Genomic DNA, 22760 nt, shown 5'->3' with positions numbered 1-22760 from the left:
ATTGTCATTTCACGGAGAATACAGGTATGACCTAAAACAGACGTGTCAAAAGTAGTCAGAGAGAATGACTAGATTTTATCAAAAGACTTTACTCCAATGATGGTCACCAACCACCCATGAGACCACCCGCACAGAGACTCTTAGGCACCCGGGATATCAAAGACCATAACATCATATAAGTAAGGATGATGTAACCGAAAAAGAGCTCCTGTCCTGGTCCAGACACGTTGTCGGTCTTAAAGGGGTACTCTGGTAGAAAACATTGTATTTATTTATTTTTATCAACTGGTGCCAACAGATTTGTAAATTACTTCTATTAAAAAAACTTTACCCTTCTAGTACTTTTTAGCAGCTCTCTGTCCAGAGCAGGAGAAAATGCCCATTGCAAACCTATGCCGCTCTGGACAGTTCCCGACATGGACAGAGGTGTCAGCAGAGAGCACTGTGGACAAGACAAAAAAGAAATTCAAAAAGAAAATAATTTCCTCTGTAGCATACAGCTTGCTAAAAAGTACTGGAAGGGTAAAGATTTTTTAATAGAAGTAATTTACAAATCTGTTTAACTTTCTGGCACCAGATGATTTAAAAAAAAATAATAATGTTTTCCACCGGAGTACCCCTTTAATCCTGGTTCACACAGCGGAATTTATGTGCCGAATCCGGCTGAATAATTCAGAATTGCGTTGCAGCAGAGTCTGATTGTTTTCAATTGGGTTCTGCTGCACCGTGCACACGGTGGAAATTCCACATCAGAATCTTCTGTGGAAATTCTGGATCCCTGCCTCTGCAGAAAGAAGTGATAAGTCAATTATTCCTGTGGAATCTGAATTCTGAGCGATCCTAGCATCGGCATGCTGTGCCGGCACCTGGTGGAAATTTTTCCTAGGGGGCATTCCGCAATAAATATGCCGCGTGAACATAGTCTCAGGCCTTGTTCACACACAAGAATTATCGAGCAAAATCCGCCAGAAAATTTTTGTACAAAAATTCCGTTGCAGCAGAGTCCCATTGTTTTCAATGGGATTCTGCTGCACCGTGAAAACGGCGAAATTTCATTTCTGGCCTATGCAGAAAGAATTGACATGTCAATGGAGACGGCGCATTCTCGAGTGGACCTAGCCCCGGCATGTTCTGCCGACACCTGCTGTCTGCGGAACATCCACTAAGTAATTTTCCAGGTGGACATTCAGCCGTGTGAACATAGTCTAAGGCAGTGTTTCTCAATGGAGGTGCCTCCAGCTGTTGCAAAACAACAACTCCAAGCATTTGTTGGGAAACAATGGTCTATGAACATAACTTCAGCGCCCATTTTAGACATAGCATTTGCTAGGTGAAGATCTCTGTGAGGGACAGTGAGCAGTGACAACACATAAGGAGTAGGAGCACGCATAATTGTAGTAAAGCAGCAGAGACGATCCGGGCATGCTGGGAGTTGTAGTTTTACAACAGCTGGAGGCACCCTGGTTGGAAAACTTTATGGCTCAAAACATCTTTTTGAGTTACTACTTGTTCCTGGTCTTGATTCCCATGAATGAAAGGGACACGATAATCCAATGTACGACCTTTAAAGGCATAAAAGCTTTATAGACGTAAAATCCACATATATCCTGCACAGGTATATAATACTAATTCATCTACGTACATGTAGTTACTGCAGCCTCGTGCTTGGCCTTAATTTATAGATCCCCAAGGTCACGTTCCTGCCAAGACAATTAAACTCTCAAGACTAACTCAATATTCACCTTCCATCGTATTATTTACAATGGTTCCAACACCTAAGAGGTCTCAGTACGGCGTTAATACAGATTTGGGGGGAGTGTGAACAGTATGTGACGGTACAATGAGTCTGTATACCATGAATGGGTCGAGTGTGTGAATTATATTAAGGTATAAGTGCCCGGGGATAAAGGGTCGGCTGTGTAAACAGAATTATACATACGCTGTCTACGAGACAATGGCGGAGGCTCGGAGCTGATTACAGGAACAACATGAAGTGGCGAGATCTGGGCACACAAAGCTCTCGACTAATCATCGGTATGGCAGTCAGGATTTATGGCGCTACATGATGAATTCTCTGTCCTTTCCCCCCGTCGGGGTGAAGGCCGATCTATAAAAGCCGTCACTTATATCATGTGCCAAAACCCTGAGTGTTGCTCCTACCGTTTCCTTCATCCCACTTCGCCACTCTATACCTGGGCCTAGCCGGTGCCCATCCGTGCTATAGGATTATATTACCCTCCATAACCTTCCCACAAAAAACAAACGTACACCAACATAAAGCCCGGCATACCCATGGTGGTCTATTCATGTTAAAGGGGTATTCCAAGTTAAATCCGTTAATCCCTTTATAGAGGATAAGTGTCAGATCATGAGGAAGGGTGACCGTTAAGACCCCCATAATCTTAAAGGGTACCTTTCATCAAAAATAACTTTTGATATATCATAGATTAATGTATGCAGAATAACTTTCCTATAGCATGTTATTAAAAAATATGCTTCTTTCTATTTAATTTTCCACTTTGAAAAAATGACCTCTAGGGGTCTCCCTACCAGTCCTGGGGAACCAGGACCACCACCCATGGGGAATATAAAGGGGGTGCTGCACTACATTTTTTCCTCCCTCCCCAGCCACTTGTCTGTGCACAGAACTGAAGTCTGGGCATATTCGTGTTAAAGGAGAACCCAAGAATAAATGTTTTGCCTTATCTATAGGATAGGGGATATCTAGCTGATCGGCCATGCTCTACGGGGGATTCAGAACATCGCTGAGCACTGAACTGTTCAGTAGTCCCATAGAGCAGCGATTCCCAACCAGCGTGCCTCCAGCTGTTGCAAAACTACAGCTCCCAGCTTGCCCGGACAGCCAACGGCTTTCCGGGCATGCTGGGAGTTGTAGTTTTGCAACAGCTGGAGGCACGCTGGTTGGGGAACACTGCCATAGACCGAGAATAAAATAGTGGATAAGCATGTGCACTGCTGCCCAATTACCCGGACACCATTTTTTATGATTTTTGAGAGATCTATCCCCTATCATATAAATCAGGAATGACGTTTAATTGTGGGATCACCCCTGGGGCTGCTGCATATTGAGAAATTCAGAAGACAACACAGCACTACGCCCACGCAGCATCCCCTTCATTCTCTCCTTGTGCCCGACCTCTGGGCGATATACCGTCACTGCATGAATATACAGGAACGTCTGCAACAAAATATGCCCTGAAGCTTTGTCTAATGTTTCTTATTTCCTTCCCGCATATTATGCAAAAAAAACAATAGTTATAAAATTACCGCAACACATAAAAATGGAGAAGGTGACCGGCAACAAATATCATGACTATAGCCCTGGAGGAGAAAAGGAAATTACCACATCACTACGGTACAATGCCAGCCGGTGTAATGAAGAAAACGGTGTCCCTGTAGCGGAATGTTACCTCCACACAGGGACACATCTGCTTTACAGCCGGCTCCATCTCCCTCCCTAACCCCTATCCCTAATACTAACCCCAATCCTAGCCCCCATTCCTAATCCTAGCCCCCATTCCTAATCCTAGCCCCCATTCCTAATCCTAGCCCCCATTCCTAATCCTAGCCCCCATTCCTAATCCTAGCCCCTAATTCTAGCCCCTAATCCTAACCCCTAACATGTATCCTAACCTCTAATCCTAGCCCCCATTCCTAATCCTAACCCCTAACCCTTACCTCAATCATAATCCCAACCCATAATCCCTAATGCTAACCCATATCCCTAATCCTAACCACTAACCCGTATCCTAACCCCTAACCTCAAATACTAGCCCTCATTCCTAACCCTAACCCCTAACCCTTACCTCAATTCTAACCCGTAATCCTAACCCATAATCCCTAATGCTAACCCATATCCCTAACGCTAACCCCTAATCCTAACCCCTAACACGTATCCTAACCCCTAACCTCTAATCCTAGCCCCCATTCCAAATCCTAACCCCTAGCACGTATACTAACCCCTAACCTCAAATGCTAGCCCCAAATTCCTAATCCTAACCCTTACCTCAATCCTAACTCCTAATCCTAACCCATAATCCATAATGCTAACCCATATCCCTAACACTTACCCCTAATCCTAACTCCTAACCGTATCCTAAACCCTAAAACCTAAGAGCGATCAGCACTGAGGAGGGCTGAGTGCGCTGAGTTCAAGAGCTCAGGTCACATTCGGCCACGGGTCACAGTTTTTTTCATATCACCAGCAAACACAACGGCGACAGCCCTAAACAACCACGACTGGTGCCAGATCTATCCAAGAAGTATAGCTCTGATGTGTTCCACACAGTCCTGGATTTATCAAAAACGGGTGTGATTGCTGAAGCCAAGCTGTGATTGGTCACTTTTGGCAAATAACTCCAGAGTGATAAATCTGGGTCACGTTTTTTTCTTCGAATGGATCTAGATGTACATTCTTGATGCCATATTAATAGAGTCTCCACAATACAGTTCACATGCAATAGAGCATTTCCATGGTAGATATTTCCGATAGACATAAGAGGCATTTAACAGGAGGAAATGGTGAGGATCAGCCCAACTGAATAACAACGGGGTTAATCCTAAAACAGATCTGTTGCAAACCCTTTGAGGATCCTGTGGTACATCCACAGCAGAAATTCATGCCAGATTTCAATCCATCATGTGTCACAGAGACACGTCAAATGTTTTGATCAGTCGGGGTCTCAATGCTGAGAACCCCCCCCCCCCCGATTGAAAGAACGAGCAGAGGGGTAGCGCACTTTAATCCAGCTCCTCTGCACGGCCCCATAAACTTATAATGTGGCTTGAGGATGAAGATTGCTGGGATAAGGCAAGTGAAGTGCATTACAGTGTCTCATGTCCTTCATATCGAGGTAGTCCTACTCTACCCCAACAGTGGCTAATAACAGTACCACGTTTTCCACTCTACATTGGTCTTTAGTAGAAGCACTCACCTTTTTCAGAGTTCCAGCTCGGGTGCCCACAAAAACTACAGAATGCCCATTGTAGCTGTAAGCTGCAACGCTAGCCATGCCATCTGTTTTATCTTCAAAAAGCGGAAGCCCCTCGATCACTTTCAGACCACCAATGGGTTGATTTAAGGCAAGGCCACAGAAGTCATCTTGAATAGGCATAGGCTGGAAAAGAAAAAAAATTGTTGAGATGTTACATGACATTAATACGACCATCACCTACACCCAGTGGCGCCCAACCAATGTGGTCACCTGCCTCGACAGTGGTCAACTTGCAGCCACCAGCCTCCACAGTGGTCAACGCGTAGGTCACCAGCATCGACAGTGGTCAACACGTAGGTCCACCAGCATCGACAGTGGTCAACACGTAGGTCACCAGTCTCGACAGTGGTCAACACGTAGGTTACCAGCCTTGACAGTGGTCAACACGTAGGTCACCAGTCTCGACAGTGGTCAACATGTAGGTCACCAGCCTCGACAGTGGTCAACATTTGGTCACCAGCCTCGACAGTGGTCAACATGCGTTCACCAGCCTCGACAGTGGTCAACATGTAGCCACCAGCCTCGACAATGAAGCAGAAGGCAAAATTAGCTCAGTGCAAGAGATAGAAAGACAGCAAGCATGCTAGGATTCACAGTTCCAAAGATCGCTAGCTAATGTGTTAATAAGTAAAAAAATTAAACAAAATAATAGAAAAAGAAAAGCGAATAAAGCATTTGTTATAGTAACAGTCACGGATCATTTCCTATAAAGGCAGCCGCGAGCCAAGGTGACTCGTATCGGCGATGATTTACAGCTCGGTATGCGTCATTCCCATTAAGACACACATTTTCCTAATGAAAGCCGTGGTTTTATAGGTAATACTTCTTCAGGTTTATAGAGCATTTCCACCGAAAATCAAAAACATCCCCAATAAATATCCTTGAGTCGTCCTCTGCCGCTAGGAAGATAAAAAATTCTACTCGGCAGTTTCTTAGTTTTATGGGAAAAGCTGGGAGACAATCAATATGGCTGCCACTGTAGTCCCCATAGGGATCATCATGAGCGTTCAATACAGTCCAGAACCGACTTAGATTTTCCGTCCATCGGAGATAAACGTTAAGGATATTACAAAGTATAACCCAGTCGAAAAGCTGCAACTGTACAAATATACAGAGACAAATGTCACCAGTAGACCCCCATTGTGATAAAGGCGGGTGGTATATTGAAACCAGTCTGATCTCCATTGTGGGAGCTGTAATGATAGACGTATTTGTTGTCACCCAGTTAATGGGGGCTTTTTATACATAAACATAGACTTATGGCAGATAAACATCACATGGGCCATTCAGTCTGCCCATAATGCTAGTCCTCCAAAGAATGAATGAACACCATTAACCCAACGAAAAAGAGTATATTCTTTAAAAGGGGAACCCCAGTACTTAACTTATCCCCTATTCCCAGGATAGGGGATAAGTATCTGTTTGGACAGTGTCCGAACGCTGGGATCGCCCGCAAGCTCTTGCTGGGCGCCCCGGCTCTCCCCATGCATGGAGCTGCATTGACCTCCAAACGCAGCGCTGTTTGACAACCCCCTCAATGCATCTCTATGGGAGAGCTGGAGATCCAGTGATCAGACACTTATCCCCTATCCAGTAGATCGGGGATAAATTGTTAAATACCAAAGTTCCCCTTTAAATAAAGGTTAGGTGACGACATGCCATATGTTTAAAGGGAAACTGACAGATGGATCACCCCACTAAGCTGAATATACAAGTGGTTAGTGCAGATGATCTGGGTAAAATGATTTATTCCTTACCCCAATCCGTTCAGCTGTACCCAACATAAAGCACAAACAATATGCAAATGAATTCTTATATGCACTGGAGGCGGGTCTGAAGACTATCTGCACCTCTGACCCTGCCCCCTGGGTCCCAGGGGGCAGGGTCAGAGGTGCAGATAGTCTTCAGATCCACCACCAGTGCATATAAGAGTTCATTTGCATATTGTTACGCAAATAAACTCAGAGGTGCAGGGGTAAGAGGTGCAGATAAGTCTTCAGCTCCGCCTCCAGTGCAGATAAGAGTTAATTTGCATACAGCAAGATTGTGCTATATCTTGGGAGCGGCTGAACAGATTGAGCTAAGGAACATACAGTTTTATTTGGGATCAGGTTAATGGGGTTGATTCATCTCTCAGTTTGGACCGATCCCACAGAAAAGCTGCTGTAAAGCAAACTGCTGAAAAACTTCCTCCTGGATACATTGATGAGTTTTATGGAGTCCACGAGATGGACCCATACAATATTCGGCATGTGATTATTTTTTATGGTAGATCAGTGTATATTCTGTGCTTTTTATGGGATTACTCACGTGTAACTAGGTTGCCCAAACAAAGCACAATGTATGTTGAAATGTTATATTTCCATGTAGGGACACAACAGGTCGGGGCCATCATAGAAGAGAACAATGGAAGGAGCTGAAGGCAAACACTTCTAAGATACAACAAGACGTCTTATTCCATAATTACCCCACAAGCTTCCTCCTGCCCCCGCAATCTGCAGAATACAGTGCATGTGTCTTCTTCTGCGGGATTCTTGCCTCAAAGCCTTTCATACATACAGAACTTGGGCTGTGGGATTGGCACGTCTGAATGGGCACGACGCCAAGCAGTAGAGAGACTTCTGACGAATGCATTGGCTTGGCTATTTCCCATATCACAATCACAGATCCAGTTACAATGTGAAATGTTCTTATTTTGTTGTATTATGAATTTTTTTACTATATATGGGCTATACAACATGGGCCCGATTATCCAGTTACTGTGCACGCCTGGCAATGGGGTTGTTGGCTGCCACATGGAGGTGAAAGGACCATGTCTATAACTCCATACATGTCTATACACTCCATCCCTGGGGACATTATGAAGCATTTCCAGTCATCATGAACCCTTGAATATGTTATGTGCCTTGTGTGCACCCAATAGGAGTAGGTATAAGGGAGCTAGGGTGCCCAGGGGGAGGAGAGACTGGAAAATCCCATGCCAGGCTCCGTCCTCTAGGACTCCTTAGAACAAAAAAGTGTGTGGGCCAAAGAATTTGGGGAAATTCTTGGATCTTATTGGATGTCTGAAAGAGCTCACAGAGATGGGAGGCTTTCTCTGACTCTGGGCACGTTGGGGCAGTTTAGAGTTTGTTCACATTGTCATCATGCTCCTCTATATGGAGCTTCATTGGTGGGTTTGGTTGGCACATGACTGATGTGCATGGCAAGGTTTAGGATCAGTACATTGATTAGGTTGAACTGCGTTACCCGACTCAGCCGAAGGTACGGGCAGGTTGGGTCTGGATAAACAATAAAGGGTCTGGGAATGTCCTTTATAAGTGGGGATTCTGGGCTCATTGATGGCCAATCAATAATTTTCCAAGAAAATTGCTATATATCCAGAGATCTGTATGCTGGGACCACTGCTATACATCCTGAGAGCTGCATGCTGAGATCACACACACACACACACACACACACACACACACACACATACATATATATATATATATATATATATATATATATATATATATATATATATATATATATATATATACACACACACACACACACACTGAGAGCTGCATATTGGGACCATTGCTATATACCCTGAGAGCCGCCTGTTGGGACCACTGCTATATACCCTGAGAGCTGCTTGCTAGGACCACTGCTATACACACAGAGCTGTGTGCTGGAACCATTGCTATATACACTGAGAGCTGTATGCTGGGACCACTGCTATATACCCTAAGAGCTGTATGCTGGAAGTTTTAGTTTTGCAACATCTGGAGGGCTGCAGTTTGGAGACCACTGGTCTACATGCATACTGGGAAGTCTGGATGCCTTGTTATCCCATACAACAAACTAATATGGCTCATAGGTCCCATTACACAGAATGGGACCAATAAACCTTACTCACTGGGCATAAGCACCCAGTGTTCAGGAGCATTTCTCTATGGGTGGTAGAGTATGCACGATGCTCCTGCAAGACTGAGATCAAAGTTTACCCATAAAGCATTATGGGTATTGTTGATAACTTAGAGCATAATTCTCATGGCGATAACTATTTGGAGAATCACGCTGTGCATTTTTTTTTACTCACATTGAGGTCTTAAGGCAATGATATCCAACCAGCGTCTCTCCAGTTATTGCAAAACAACAACTCCCAGAATGCCCAGACAGTCACTGAGAAAGCTGGGTATGGCCAGCAACCTCAGAAAAAAGTCCCATTCAGGACGGGTAGCAGCTCTGCCACGTATACGGTAACCCTCCTCATGGACACATATAGGAATGTCGCCTTTGCAGCCACTTACACACAAATAACAGGGTGCCGGAGATACACCGCCTTTGAAGTGGTATTCCAAGAAAACCTCGGACAATTACAGAGCCCAGCGCCCTCCGAAATTCATCCGCCAGAGCCAGGGAGAGGGTAAAGGAGGAGGAATGAGCAGCACGTGAGCAAAAGATTAAAATACCAAATGGAAAAGAAAATTGGGATGAACAAATCCAGGAATCAGTCTGAAGCCGCAACGACACTCACGGAAATAGCTGCGACTTAATTACATTTACATAATGGGCGCTCTCCAGATCTCTCGCTCCCGGGGCTCAGGGCGCAGACGCCTGATATACTTGTGGGCTGACACAGTCTGGATGTTAAGCTGCCACCAAAAGGTGCACAAAAGAGAAGCCATCTTGTAAAACCACAACTCCCAGCATGTCCCAGCAGCCTGAGGATGTTTCTGGGAAAGCCCCTCACAGCCATTTTGCAGTTAGTAAAAATGGCAAATCTGCATATGGTGCATGTAGCAGGTTTATGAAAAAGTCTCTAGGCGCTAAAACTCGGTAAGGAAATCACAAATGTAAGTTGGCAATTGTAAACATAGTTTAATAGCCAATGACGCGTTTCAGATTTGAGCACCCTTCCTCAGATTGCCAATCTGAGGAAGGGTGCTCAAACTTGAAACGCGTCATTGGCGATTAAACTATACGTTTATTATTAACTTGCATTTGTGATTTTATTACCGAGATTTAGCGCCTATAGAGGGACTTTTTCATAAACCTGCTGCTTCCCATTCAGACGGACTGCCATCCGTCTGCACATCCCTACGGCCCAGCGATTCCTCTGGACTTTACTGCTACTTCGTAACCCACTGAGTCTGGTTGATATGCGCATTTGTATTGTGCTCCAAGTTTAGCATAATACATTTTGCCTACTTTTTCATTATTGGGGTAACACATGAGGCGCCTTCTGTGGTACCTTTTTTCTCTTCTATTTGTTTGCATATGGTGCATGTAGGCACTACATATCTATATCCCAAAGATTTAAAGGGGCCCACCAGTAACACTTATCAACCTATTCATAGGATGGAGGTTGACGGGGGCTCCGACCACAGGAACCTGACTCTCCACTTCTATATATGCAGAGAGCTGCATAATGGGACCACTGCTATATACCCTGAGAGTTGCACGCTGCGACCACTGCTATATACCCTGAGAGCTCCAAGCTGGGACCACTGCTATATACCCTGAGAGCTTCAAGCTGGGACCACTGCTATATACCCTGAGAGCTCCAAGCTGGGACCACTGCTATATACCCTGAAAGCTTCAAGCTGGGACCACTGCTATATACCCTGAGAGCTCCAAGCTGGGACCCCTTCTATATATCCAGAGAGTTGCATAATGGGACAACTGCTATACACCCTGAGAGCTGCCTGCTGGGACTACTGCTTTATACCCTGAGAGCTGCATGCTGGGACCACTGCTATATACCCTGAGAGCTGCATGCTGGGACCACTGCTATACACCATGAGAGCTGTATGCTGGGACCACTGCTATACACCCTGAGAGCTGCATGCTGGGACTACTGCTTTATACCCTGAGAGCTGGATGGTGGGACCACTGCTATATACCCTGAGAGCTGCATGCTGGGACCATTGCTATATACCCTAAAAGCTGCATGCTGGGACCATTGCTATATACCCTGAGAGCTGTATGCTGGGACCACTGCTATATACCCTGAGAGCTGTATGCTGAGACCACTGCTATATACCCTGAGAGCTGCAATGAAAAACAAAAGGATAAAGCATTCTGAAATACAACCCGCCCAACTCTTATCTTTGGGAGGCGAGAAGAGGCTGGCAGCGGCTTTCTCCCTTCTCCCCGATTACTATATGTGAATGCTAGGCTGAGGCAAGTGTGCATGGGGTGATTGGAAGAGATCATTTACCATCTGAAATGTATGGGCAGCTTTAGTGTAAATATAATCACACCAACCCAAGTTCACACATTGATTGGGTCGTACAGGACTCTGGAAAGTGAAGAACAGGGGTGTCTTCCTTAAAAGCTGTCCATCTGTTAAACTACATCTGAGTTGTTCTGATCCTCTCATGATTTAGTGAGGCGTTAACCTTTGATTAATGCTGAATTAGGAGGAATTTTCACAGATAGGAGGTGTCTTCAGGGAATGCACCTGGGTAAATGACAGAGCCAAGATGGCTGACAAACCCACAGGACAGGACTGAATGTGTGTCTCCCAGCCCTATACATGTGCACAACACTGTCTCGCTGGCACTGAGCGGGTTAGGCAGGAAGCACTGGCTCCAATCCTATTAATCTTGTTTAAGTGGATGCAGCACTATTTGCCTTTCTCAGTTCCGAGCATCGCGTCCGTGACAAGCCAAAATCATACAAAGGAATTTAATTAGCTCGCGGAGCACCTAACGGACCAAGTTCCGCCATGAAAAAATCAATTTTTAATAATGTTAGACATTAGGCAACAAATCTTCGCCTGTGCCTTTAACACTCCCCGATGCTTCTTCGTAAGACACAGCTGAGAGATGGGCACGGGGCCCAGCCCATCCTAGAAGGCAGAAACAGTCAGCTCTAATTTATGGGGACACCAGACACAAAGATACAAGGACCCACAGGGTTCTCTGGGCCTCTTACCGTGTTAATGCAGTGCAGTTCTTTATTGAGTAACCATGGCAGAGACAGCTTCCCCTCTCCACGGTAGCAAGACTGGATTCTCTCCTTAATGCTCTTGTTGATTTGGCCGAGGGTGAAGAGGCAAAGGACGGACTCACGGGGAGGGTTGGATCTGTTCTTCTGACCTTGTGAGAAGACAGTGTATAGGACATCCTCATCTTCTGGTATCCCAAGCTCTTGGGCCAGTTTTTGCCCAGGTCGGCTTAGATACGCGCTCTGGATGAGTCTATATTCGACCCCATCCTTTGTGCATCCGATAGGAAACTCTACGTAAGAGTAGAACTCAGAGTCTTTGGAGCACATTCGAACAATCTTAGATGTGAAGAATTTTTCCCCGGTAGCATCTAGTAAGGTCTGCTGCGTGTCCAGTTGTAGAGTCAAGAAGTAGACGAACCCACCACTGACAAATCCGTACACGTAATAAATGTCAAAGGAGGGGTGCAGGGAAAGCGTATCTGAGGGGACCTTGATCTGAGAAGAGACAAACTCATCCTGGTAGACCAGGCGGAACATCTCCTCACTCTCTTCGTTCTTCAAAAGTTTGCGGCTGGAAAGGGTGGGAAAATACTCTGATTTACCATCAATGGATGTGCCAATAAAAAGTTTACTCAGCTCACTATCTTGTTCTACAATGACTCCAGTCATAGAGTCTGGCTCTCTCGCCCCTGACAAATAATGTTCCTTGCGATGGTGGGGCTCGCCCAACTTAAAGAGATTGTCTAGCCGCAAAAACTGACATATCCCTTGCCATACACTCCCGCAGGCCACCACCCGATTACCCGTGTAGTCGATCAACAAAAGTCTATTGACGTTGTCCGAGGGGGACAGCTTGTGAGTGCAGTGGCGCACGGAGGGCGGGGGGTAGCAGCGGGAGTTGTCTTCGATGGGGCCAGTTAAGTGGGAGCGCAACTCTGTCAGGTTCTCGGACAGCTTGTAAATTCTGTTGACTGCACCAATGTAGACATCGCCCGTGTGCTTGTGCACAGCCAGGTGAGTCAGAGATGTATCCGATACGGTAAAGCTTGGGTACGGCGACGCGTCTGATCTGACAGAAGAATAGATGATAAGCAGGAAAGAAAGATGAAAGCCACTGAATCGCCCCATGGTGTATCCTTATCTCTGAGGTCAGCTTCTTGGGCCAGGAGGCGACAATGCCGATATCCTAAGTGGTTTGTCCAGGCCCACATTCAGTAGATCATTTCTGGGCCTGCAAAATAAAGATAACGAATTTAATACACAGCAAGAACATCATAGGGATCAACACAAACAATATAATCTACAACGTACACTACCCATAAAGAATTTCTTACAATCCCAAACTTTAGAACGGATTTCCTGTGCAGAAAGCACCACAGTCTCTTCTTGTCTGGGCATGACAGGATTATACATAGGATTTTGGGGGGCATGGTGAAACCTTATTTAGTGACAACGTTGGCACATCACTGCATTACACACCAACCCTACACAAAGCAATGGATGGAGGAGATTATCCACTGCAGTGTTTCCCAACCAGGGTGCCTCCAGCTGTTGCAAAACTACAACTACCAGCATGCCCAGACAGCCTCTGCTGCTTCACTACAATTATTATATGTGTGCTCCTACTCCTTATCTGTGTTGTCTCTGCTCACTGTCCCTCACAGAGATCTTCACCTAACAAATGCTTTGTCTGAAATGGGTGCTGAAGCTATCTTCATAGGCCATTGTTTCCCAACCAGGGATCCTCCCGTTGTAGCAAAACTACAACTTCCAGCATGCCCAGACAGCCTCTGCTGCTTTACTACAATTAAATATGTGTGCTCCTACTCCTTATCTGTGTTGTCACTGCTCACTGTCCCTCACAGAGATCTTCAACTAGCAAATGCTAGGTCTAAAATGGGCGTTGAAGCTATGACCATAGGCCATTGTTTCCCAACCAGGGTGACTCCAGCCTCTGTCTGTTCGGGCATTCTAAGAGTTGAAGTTTTGCAACAGCAGGAGGCACCCTGGTTGGGAAACACTGATCTACTGACTATAGATCCTACAGATTTTACACTGATTCCCCGCCAGGTTGCAGTTGACCGCAATATTTCCAGGAGCAAAATAAAGTCTTATCTTCAGGATACAAGATGACAGAAGCCATGCTAGCTATGGCCAATTCACAAAAGGGCTACAAGGGGGGTAAAAAGAGGCCAAGTAAATCCAAAGATCTACAGAGGAAAGGCAGGCTCTCTGCTGCTGTGTTATACAACGCCACTGCGTACAGCACCAACATGACATGGAACAACATTATTTCACCTGTTGTCTTCGCTGATGGACTGCGCACACCGAGAAAAAAAACAAAAAGTCACATCCCTTTTGCTGTAGTTGTCAAGAGCAAAGGGTGAAGTTCAGGGTATATAATCCTTCACTATATATCCAGGTGGAGGACGATGTACCCCACATCTATTAATGGGTGTATAGACCCCATATGGCTGCTGTCAAAGATTTCACATTAGTCATTAACCAACTTTCCCAGGTTTCTGAATGGCAAGTCTGCTTGGTTAACCAACCAATTCATCATTAACCAACATTCCAAAGATCCTGAAAAGCAACCACTAATGTAAAATTTTTGACAGCAACCATATGGCAGCAGACAAAGATTCACCATTAGTAGTTAACCAACTTTCCCAAGATCCTGAAGGCCAACAACTAATGTGGCCTTTCAGGATCCTGGAAAAAGTTTGTTAACGACTAACGTTAAATCTTTGACGGCAGCCATATGGCTGCCGTCAAAGATTTCATATTAGTTGCTGGCCTTCAGGATCTTGGGAAAGTTGGTTAACGACTAATTGGTCGGTTATCTAGGCAGACTTGCCCTTCAGGATCCTCGGAAAGTTGGTTAACAACTAATGTGGAATCTTTAACGGCAGCCATATGGCTCTTTACAACCATTAACAGATATGAGGTAGGTAATGCTCAATCTGGATATATAGTGAAAGATTATATACCCCGGGGGCAAATTGGTAGGAATAATTGGTTGGTTACCTAGGCAGATTTTCCCTTCTGGATCTTGGGAAAGTTGGTTAATGACTAATGTGGAATAGTCAAAGATTCCGCATTAGTCGTTGCCCTTCAGGATCTTGGGAAAGTTTGCTAACAACTAACTGGTCACCTAGGCAAACTTGTCTTTCAGGATCCTGGGAAAGTTGGCTGCCCTCAAAGATTCCATATTAGTCATTAACTAACATTCCCAGGATCCTGAAGGGCACTGACTAACGTGAAAATCTTTTATGGCGCCATATGGCTGCAGTCAAAGATTGCACATTAGTCAGTAACCGACTTTCCCAAGATCCTGAAGGGCAACAACTAATGTGGAATCTTTGACGGCAGCCATATGGCTGCCGTCAAAGATTGCACATTAGTCGTTAACCAACTTTCCCAGGATCCTGATTGGCAAGTTTTCCTAGTTATTCCGAGACACATTTAAGCAGGCAAATCTGCTATTTGGGATTCAGGACCCGGGTAACAACAACCGGCATAGTCGTGTAAGTGAACTTTTTTTTTTCATTTCGGGGTAAACATTCCTTCACATAAAATCTCTTTGGGGGTCATATTGTGCACCTTCCCATGAATAAGCTTTCGGGCCCCGCTCCTGAACACTAGGGGGTAAATCTTCTAAAGACCCTACAAATGTCCTCATCCCAGCACCGTATCGGGTGTTCCTCTCTAAGCCTCTGGTTACTCTAAGCAGCTTTCTATCCCTATAAATCTGGAAATTGAGATTTACATTAGGTTCCCCCTCCTGCTGTGTAGACGGTCCAAGACGTAGCCCCTCGATCCCCCCCCCAGCATCGGGAGGAGCCATCTTGTTTTAAAGACAACTGACACTTCCACCCGCTGGTGCTGACTCCTGACCCCAAGCCGGTGTCTCTTTCAGCCATACAGCTGGAGTGAATTACAGGGAAGGAAATGCTCAGGCTGGCGAGGTAAAGAAAAAAAATTACTGTTTTCACACAGATACGGACACATTTATACAGAATCCTGTTATTTTATATTTCCTTAAAAAAAAAAATATAATAATAATAATAATAATAAAAAAATAAATAATAAAATAAAAAAAAAACATTCCCATAAGTTTGGCTCTTATAAGGACAATTTTTGGCTTGTGGGATGCGGCCGATGCAGGAACATACATACAGACGTGCGGTTATAACAAGGAATTATACACTGCTCAAAAAAATAAAGGGAACACTAAGGCCCCTTTCACACTACAAAAGGACTCAGTTTTAAAAGGGTACTCCGGCGCTTAGACATCTTATCCCCTATCCAAAGGATAGGGGATAAGATGCCTGATCGCAGGGGTCCCGCCGCTGGGGACCCCCGTGATCTTGCACGCAGCACCCCAGTTAAAATCAGTCCCCGGAGCATGTTCGCTCCGGGTCTGATTACCGGCGACCACGGGGCCGGCGGAGTGTGACATCCCGCCTCCGCCCCTCAATGCAAGCCTATGGGAGGGGGCGTGACAGCTGTCACGCCCCCTCCCATAGGCTTGCATTGAGGGGCGGAGCGTGACGTCACACGCTGCCTGCCCCGTGGTCGCCGGCAATCGGACCCTGAGCGAACATCTCCGGGGACTGATTTTAACTGGGGTGCTGCGTGCAAGATCACAGGGGTCCCCAGCGGCAGGACCCCCACGATCAGGCATCTTATCCCCTATCCTTTGGATAGGGGATAAGATGTCTAAGTGCCGGAGTACCCCTTTAAAGATCCGTACGAAGTTCCGTCTGAAAGTCATCTGTAAACAGCAGTTACAAATGCTTTGGGTAGAGGCTTTCTATCTGTACAGGAGAGCTCTAGCGTGGCATGCTGGGATTTTTAGTGCCCCCAACAGATACAAAGGAGGAGGGAGCAAGGGAGGTGAGGAACATCTGCCGTACATCAGACAGACATGATGTCAGACAATTTTATTAGCCAAATTGGATTGTAAAATCTGTCTGGTAACATCAACGGGTTAGTAAATCCACAAGAAGGTTTCTGCTCATAGTCACTGCTGAAGATAAAAATCTACAAGAAAGGTTTTAAAAAAGAAAAAAAAAACATAGCTCAATTTTTTCCCTATCTTATGAGGATTAGGAACATCTTAAAGTTACACAATACACCTGTCAGTCATGACCACAAGATGATGACCAGACGGAGGGACCATATCTCTCATCGCAGTCACCACCAATGACGACACCAACATAATGCCGAGACGGGTGGCACGGCCAATACCCATCATTATGGTGACATCATCTAAGTGCGGAGGTAGATGTCGCATCTCGTAGTCACACCCTGAATGATGTCACCACCGCAGACATTTCACGTGATTAGCTGAACTAGAGTTTGATAACAAGACACAACATACAACAAACCAAAGAGAAAGGCCCCGTGGTGGTAAGATGGTCACAGGATGTTCTGATGCTGGGACCCCAGTGATCACCAGTGGGAGGGTCAAGAACCAAAGGCAGAATTTCTCTGCAGCGCCACCACAGGGGGGATTAAGGTATTGTACAGTCCTACTGAAAATAACGGGCTGCTCATGTGGTGTATGAGCATGCTGGGCGAGAGATGGAGAGGGAGGAAGAACACCAAGAAGAGGAAGGGATAAAGACAAAGAAAGAGTGGGAGAGGGCAAAGAAGCGAGAGAGAGGAAGAGCGCCCAGGGAGAGAGAGGAAGGGCGCCAAGGAAATGGAAAAGGGGCGCCAAGGAGAGAAAGGCAGAAAGATAAAGCGTCAAGGAGAGAGAACGGTGGAGCCAAGGTAAGAGAGAGGGACAGTGCCACAGTAAGAGAGAGAGAGGAAGAGCGCCAAGGAGAGAAAGCGAGAAAGAGAAAGGGAGAAAAAGGGAGAAAGAGCACAGGAGACAAAAGGAGTCTATCAAGGTAAGAGACAGGGAGAGAGAGAGAGAGAGAGAGAGAGAGAGAGAGAGAGAAGCAGAGTGACAAGGGGAGATAGGAAAAGAGTGCAATGGGGAGAGAGAATGCAGAAGAGAAGGTGCGAGAAAACAAGAGATTGCTAAGGGAAGGGAGGAAGAGTGCAAAGGAGAGAAGGAATGCAGACAGGGGAGAGGATGAAAGGGAGAATGCGGGAGAGGCAACAAGGAGAGAAAGAGAGCGTGCCAAGGAGAGTATCAAGGAGAAAGGGGGGAAAAAAGCCAAGGGGAAGTGTGCTAAGAAGAGAGAGAATGCAAAATAGAGGATGGTAGAGAGAATGGAGAGCATGAAAGAGAGCGCCAAGGAGAGAGAGGAAGAGTGCAAAAGAGATCACCAAGATGGAAAGGGAGAGAGTGTGAATGAGTAAGAGCATCAACGGAGACCTCAGACCAGCTGGACCCCCTTCCCTATCAGATTATATAACCATTGTACAACTTAATCCCTGGGACTCTCCACTGAGGCCTATACTAAGCCATTTGTGCCATGAAAAGATCGAAAAACCTTTCCTCTCCTTACATAAAGTTCATGAATAAAACCCTACAGAATGCAGATGAGAGACTGACCTAGAGAAATCAATAGAACATTTCTAAAATTATGATATTTTCCTTCCATGATGCACTTGGTAAATATAACCAACACATTATAAGTCAGGACAAAGCTGTGCCATGGAGATGATGGTTATGATACTATTATGGCCTCTGTTCTCTACATGAGAGGCGCTGAGACCCATTTACACCGAGTTATCCCAGAATTAGGGGAATCATGAAACACGTCTTTTGGATACATTCACCGCAATACTGTAAAGATTCCAGTCAAATTACTGCGTAAACGTTTCTGTATGGACGACGGACTACAAATGCTTATCTCATCTGGAACCAATTCACATGGTGCGACTGCTGGTCTATCGCTTGTCACCATCTGCATTGGACCAGTTATGTCCATGCCACGTTCTTCTCACTCTGTCTTTTGTCAATCAGAGTTTAATGCCAGGAGAATTTGCCAATGTATATGTCTGACAGCTGACACTATATAGGCATACACTGCCATCTGTCTGTATATTGTGTAGTATATACATATTTTACTGGTTGCTTCTGTATGGAATAGCAGGTTACGATCAGGTCACTACCTCAAGAACTAAGCCTTCAATCTGACTGGTCGTAACTATAGAGGTCACAGCGGTCGCAACTGCAACTGGGCCCCCTGCCACATAAGGAACAGAAGTTGTAGGGTCCTCCACCACCTCCAGCCAGTTCACGGAAACAGCGGGAGGCTCTCCACAATCTGGGATTGTCTATGATGTGGTGGTGACTAGAGCTGTCTGCTTCATTTTACTATGGCCAGACCTGATTAGATAAGGCCAAAGCAGTGTGGGATCAGGGACAGGTGAGTATTCTTAGGTGGACAGTGGCACAGTTCATTTGGGGGCACAGTAACAGTTCATTTGGAGGAATAGTGGAACAGTTGATTTGGGGGCACGGTAGCATAGTTCATAGGGGGCACAGTGGCAAAGTTCATTTGGGGCAAAGTGACAGTTTAAGGGGAACCGTTCATTAGGGAGAAGGGACACATTATTAAAGGAACAGTAACATCATTAATTGTTTGAGGGAGGCACAATGGAATAATTATTAACTTAAGGGCAAAGCAGACGGCAAAGGTGTATTGAGGGGAACAGCATGTGGCAGTATCGTATGAAAGGGCACAGCATGTGACAGTATTGAATCCAGGGGCACAGCATGTGGTAGTATTGTATGCAGGGGCAGTGTGCAGCTGTATTATTTTTTGGGGCTTAGCCTCTAGCAGCATTATATTAAGGGCACAGCATGTGCCAGTATCCTATCTAGGGGCACAGCATGTGCCGGTATCCTATCTAGGGGGAAAGCATGTGCCGGTATCCTATCTAGGGGCACCACCATTTGTGGTAGTACTATATGTAGGGAGCACAAATGGGATCAGTGAATGAGGCCATCTCGGTTGTCACTCAGTTGTTCCATTTAGGGGTCTAAGATGGAGGAGGTCTAAGAAAATGTTTCCCCAACCTGTGACTCTCTGGCTGTAGCAAAACTACAACTCCCATCTTGCTCTGACAGCCGCAGGCTGTCAGAGCATGATGGGAGATGTAGTTTTGCAACAGCCGAAGAGCCATAGGTTCGGAAATACTGGTCTAAGATGGTGACGCCTTAGATTGTCACTTATTATTATGGGCCCTTTAGAAAGTTCAGACCCTTTGACACGGCTGATATTAGGGCAGATATCAAGTCATAGAAATCTCTGTCCGGTATCAAAGGGGGTCAAAGATGGTTTTGTCTGGATCTCTCCCCCCCTTTAAACAAACCTAGGGTGTGTGTGCAGGAATTCCTAGGCCATATCTTGTATATACCATCAGATGGATTGTGAAGTATGTGAAGCCCAGGAATGTGGAGAAGAGCCTGACACCACCACATTGCATTCCACCATTGTGAATTCCACACACACCAGGTGCTGCCGGTCATAATAAGGTGATGAGCTTAGCAGAGAAGACACAAATGTTATGGGGGCACTTCATGAGGTTTTCACGTGCGAGGAGAGAGTTATAAAAGGAGAAAGTCGAGACTCTATGGGGCCAGGGAAGAGCAAAGAGACACGTCCTTCACCATTTCAGGAAGCTGAGATAGGAGGGATTGTTTGGGATCCTCACATGAAGGAACTAAAGTGAGGATACCCCGCCAAAACCTCCTTATAGTTTAGCCTAATGGACCCCTGAAGCTCATATATTAGGAACTGTTTGGTCGGATCTTCACATGGAGGCGCTGAAGTGACGACACCCTAACCAGACATCTCCCTAGAGTTTAGCTTTATGGACCCATGAACCTTAGATGAGGAACCATTTGGTGGTATCCAAACGTGGAGGCGCTGATGTGACGACACCGTTACCAGACATATCCGTATAGTTTAGCTTTATGGACCCCTGAACCTCAGATGAGGAACTATTTGGTGGTACCCAAACATGGAGGCGTTGAAGTGAGGACGCCCCAACCGTATCCAAACATGGAGGCGCTGAAGTGAGGACACCCTAACCAGACATCTCCCTATAGTTTAGCTTTATGGACCCCTGAACCTAAGATGAGGAACTATTTGGTGGTATCCAAACGTGGAGGAGCTGAAGTGAGGACGCCCTAACCGTATCCAAACATGGAGGAGCTGAAGTGAGGACGCCCTAACCAGACAACTCCCTATAGTTTAGCTTCATGGACCCCTGTACCTCAGATGAGGAACCATTTGGTGGTATCCAAACATGGAGGAGCTGAAGTGAGGACGCCCTAACCAGACCTCTCCCTATAGTTTAGCTTCATGGACCCCAGAAGCTCAGATAAAAGGAACTGTTTGGTTGGATCCTCACATTGAGGCTTTGAAGTGGGAAACCCCACAAAACATTTATGAGGCATTCACATGTAAGGAAGGAGTCATAAAGGAGAAACCTGAGACTCTTTGGAGCCAGGGAAGAGCAAAGGGACATGTCCTTCACCATTCCAGGAAGCTGAGATATGAGGAACTGTTTGGGATTGTCCATTCCATGGAGTCAAAGTGATAACACCCCAACCAGACATCTCCTTATAGTTTAGCTTTATGGACCCCTGAGGCACAAATATGAGGAACTGTTTGGGATCCTAACATGGAGATGCTGAATTCAGGAAACTATCAGCCATCTTCGTATAGTTTAGCTTCATGGACCCCTGAAGCTCAGATATGAGCAACTGTTTGGTGGGATCCTCACATGTTGGTGCGAAAGTGAAGACACCCCCCTCCAGCCATCTCCCTATAGTTTAGTTTCATGGACCCCTGAAGCTCAAATATGAGGAGCCGTTTGATGGGATCCTTACATGGAGGTGCTGAAGTAATGACACCATACCAAAATCTCCCTATAGTTTAGCTTCATAGACCCCTGAAGCTCCGATATACGAAACGATTTGGGATCCTCACGTGGAGATGCCGTAGTGAGGACCCCACCAGACATCTCTCTATAGACCAGCTTCATAGACCCCCTGAATCCCAGACATACGGATCTGCTTGGTGGGATCCCCACAAGGAGGCGCTGAAGAGAGGACACCCCACCAGACATCTCAATATGGACGAGCTTTATGGACCCCTGTGTGGGTGCAATGGAGAGGGCCCTCAGTGGGGTGAACATTAGTTCTACCTGAACTTTCCAGTGGGTGAGAAGTTAGGCCGTAAATCCATCAGCAATCGGGAGATTCTCCATTATAACTGGGCCTTATAAAAACAGGGTGTGAGGTGGTTTCCTTTATGTCTGTCCACACATTGACCGAATGTTCAACTTTAACGCTTCTGTTTTTTTGTTTTGTTCTAGCGATGACACGGGTGAAGCCCACCTCATTCTACCCAGATTCCTCTGGAAAAAAAAAAGGATGATCAACACTAAAGATGCCAAGGGGCAGTAAAAGGTTAAAGGGGTACTATGGTGGAAATGTTAGTGCCAGAAAGTTAAACAGATTTGTAAATTACTTCTATTAAAAAAAAACTTAATCCTTCCAGTACTACTTAGCTGCTGAATACTACAGAGGAAATTACTGACATCACGAGCACAGTGCTCTCTGCTGACATCTCTGTCCTTTTTTGGAACTGTCCAGAGCAGCATATGTTTGCTATGGGCATTTTCTCCTACTCTGGACAGTTCTTAAAATGGACAGAGAGGTCAGCAGAGAGCACTGTGCTCGTGATGTCAGCAGAGAGCTTTGTTTTCCAAAAAGAAAATAATTTCCTCTGTAGTATTCAGCAGCTAATAAATAATGGAAGGATTAAGATTTCTTTAATAGAAGTAATTTACAAATCTGTTTAACTTTCTGGCACC

General features: G+C 45.6%; 1 protein-coding gene across 1 annotated transcript in view; it reads right to left on the bottom strand.

Annotated features, from left to right (window-relative positions):
* The window catches only part of PLXNA3 (plexin A3), a 147093-nt gene that overhangs the window by 90337 nt on the left and 33996 nt on the right, over positions 1 to 22760 (bottom strand). The window contains exons 2-3 of the mRNA XM_056540891.1: positions 11946 to 13191; positions 4956 to 5138 (exon numbers count right to left, since the gene is read on the bottom strand). Of these exons, the coding sequence (XP_056396866.1) occupies positions 4956 to 5138; positions 11946 to 13088 (1326 nt within the window). The 5' untranslated portion in view covers positions 13089 to 13191. The remainder of the gene's footprint in view (positions 1 to 4955; positions 5139 to 11945; positions 13192 to 22760) is intronic.

Source organism: Hyla sarda, chromosome 9, assembly GCF_029499605.1.
Source record: "Hyla sarda isolate aHylSar1 chromosome 9, aHylSar1.hap1, whole genome shotgun sequence".
Lineage (NCBI taxonomy): Eukaryota > Metazoa > Chordata > Amphibia > Anura > Hylidae > Hyla > Hyla sarda.
The sequence above is the reverse complement of the archived record's forward strand: the minus strand, read 5'-3'. Positions and strand labels throughout refer to the sequence as shown.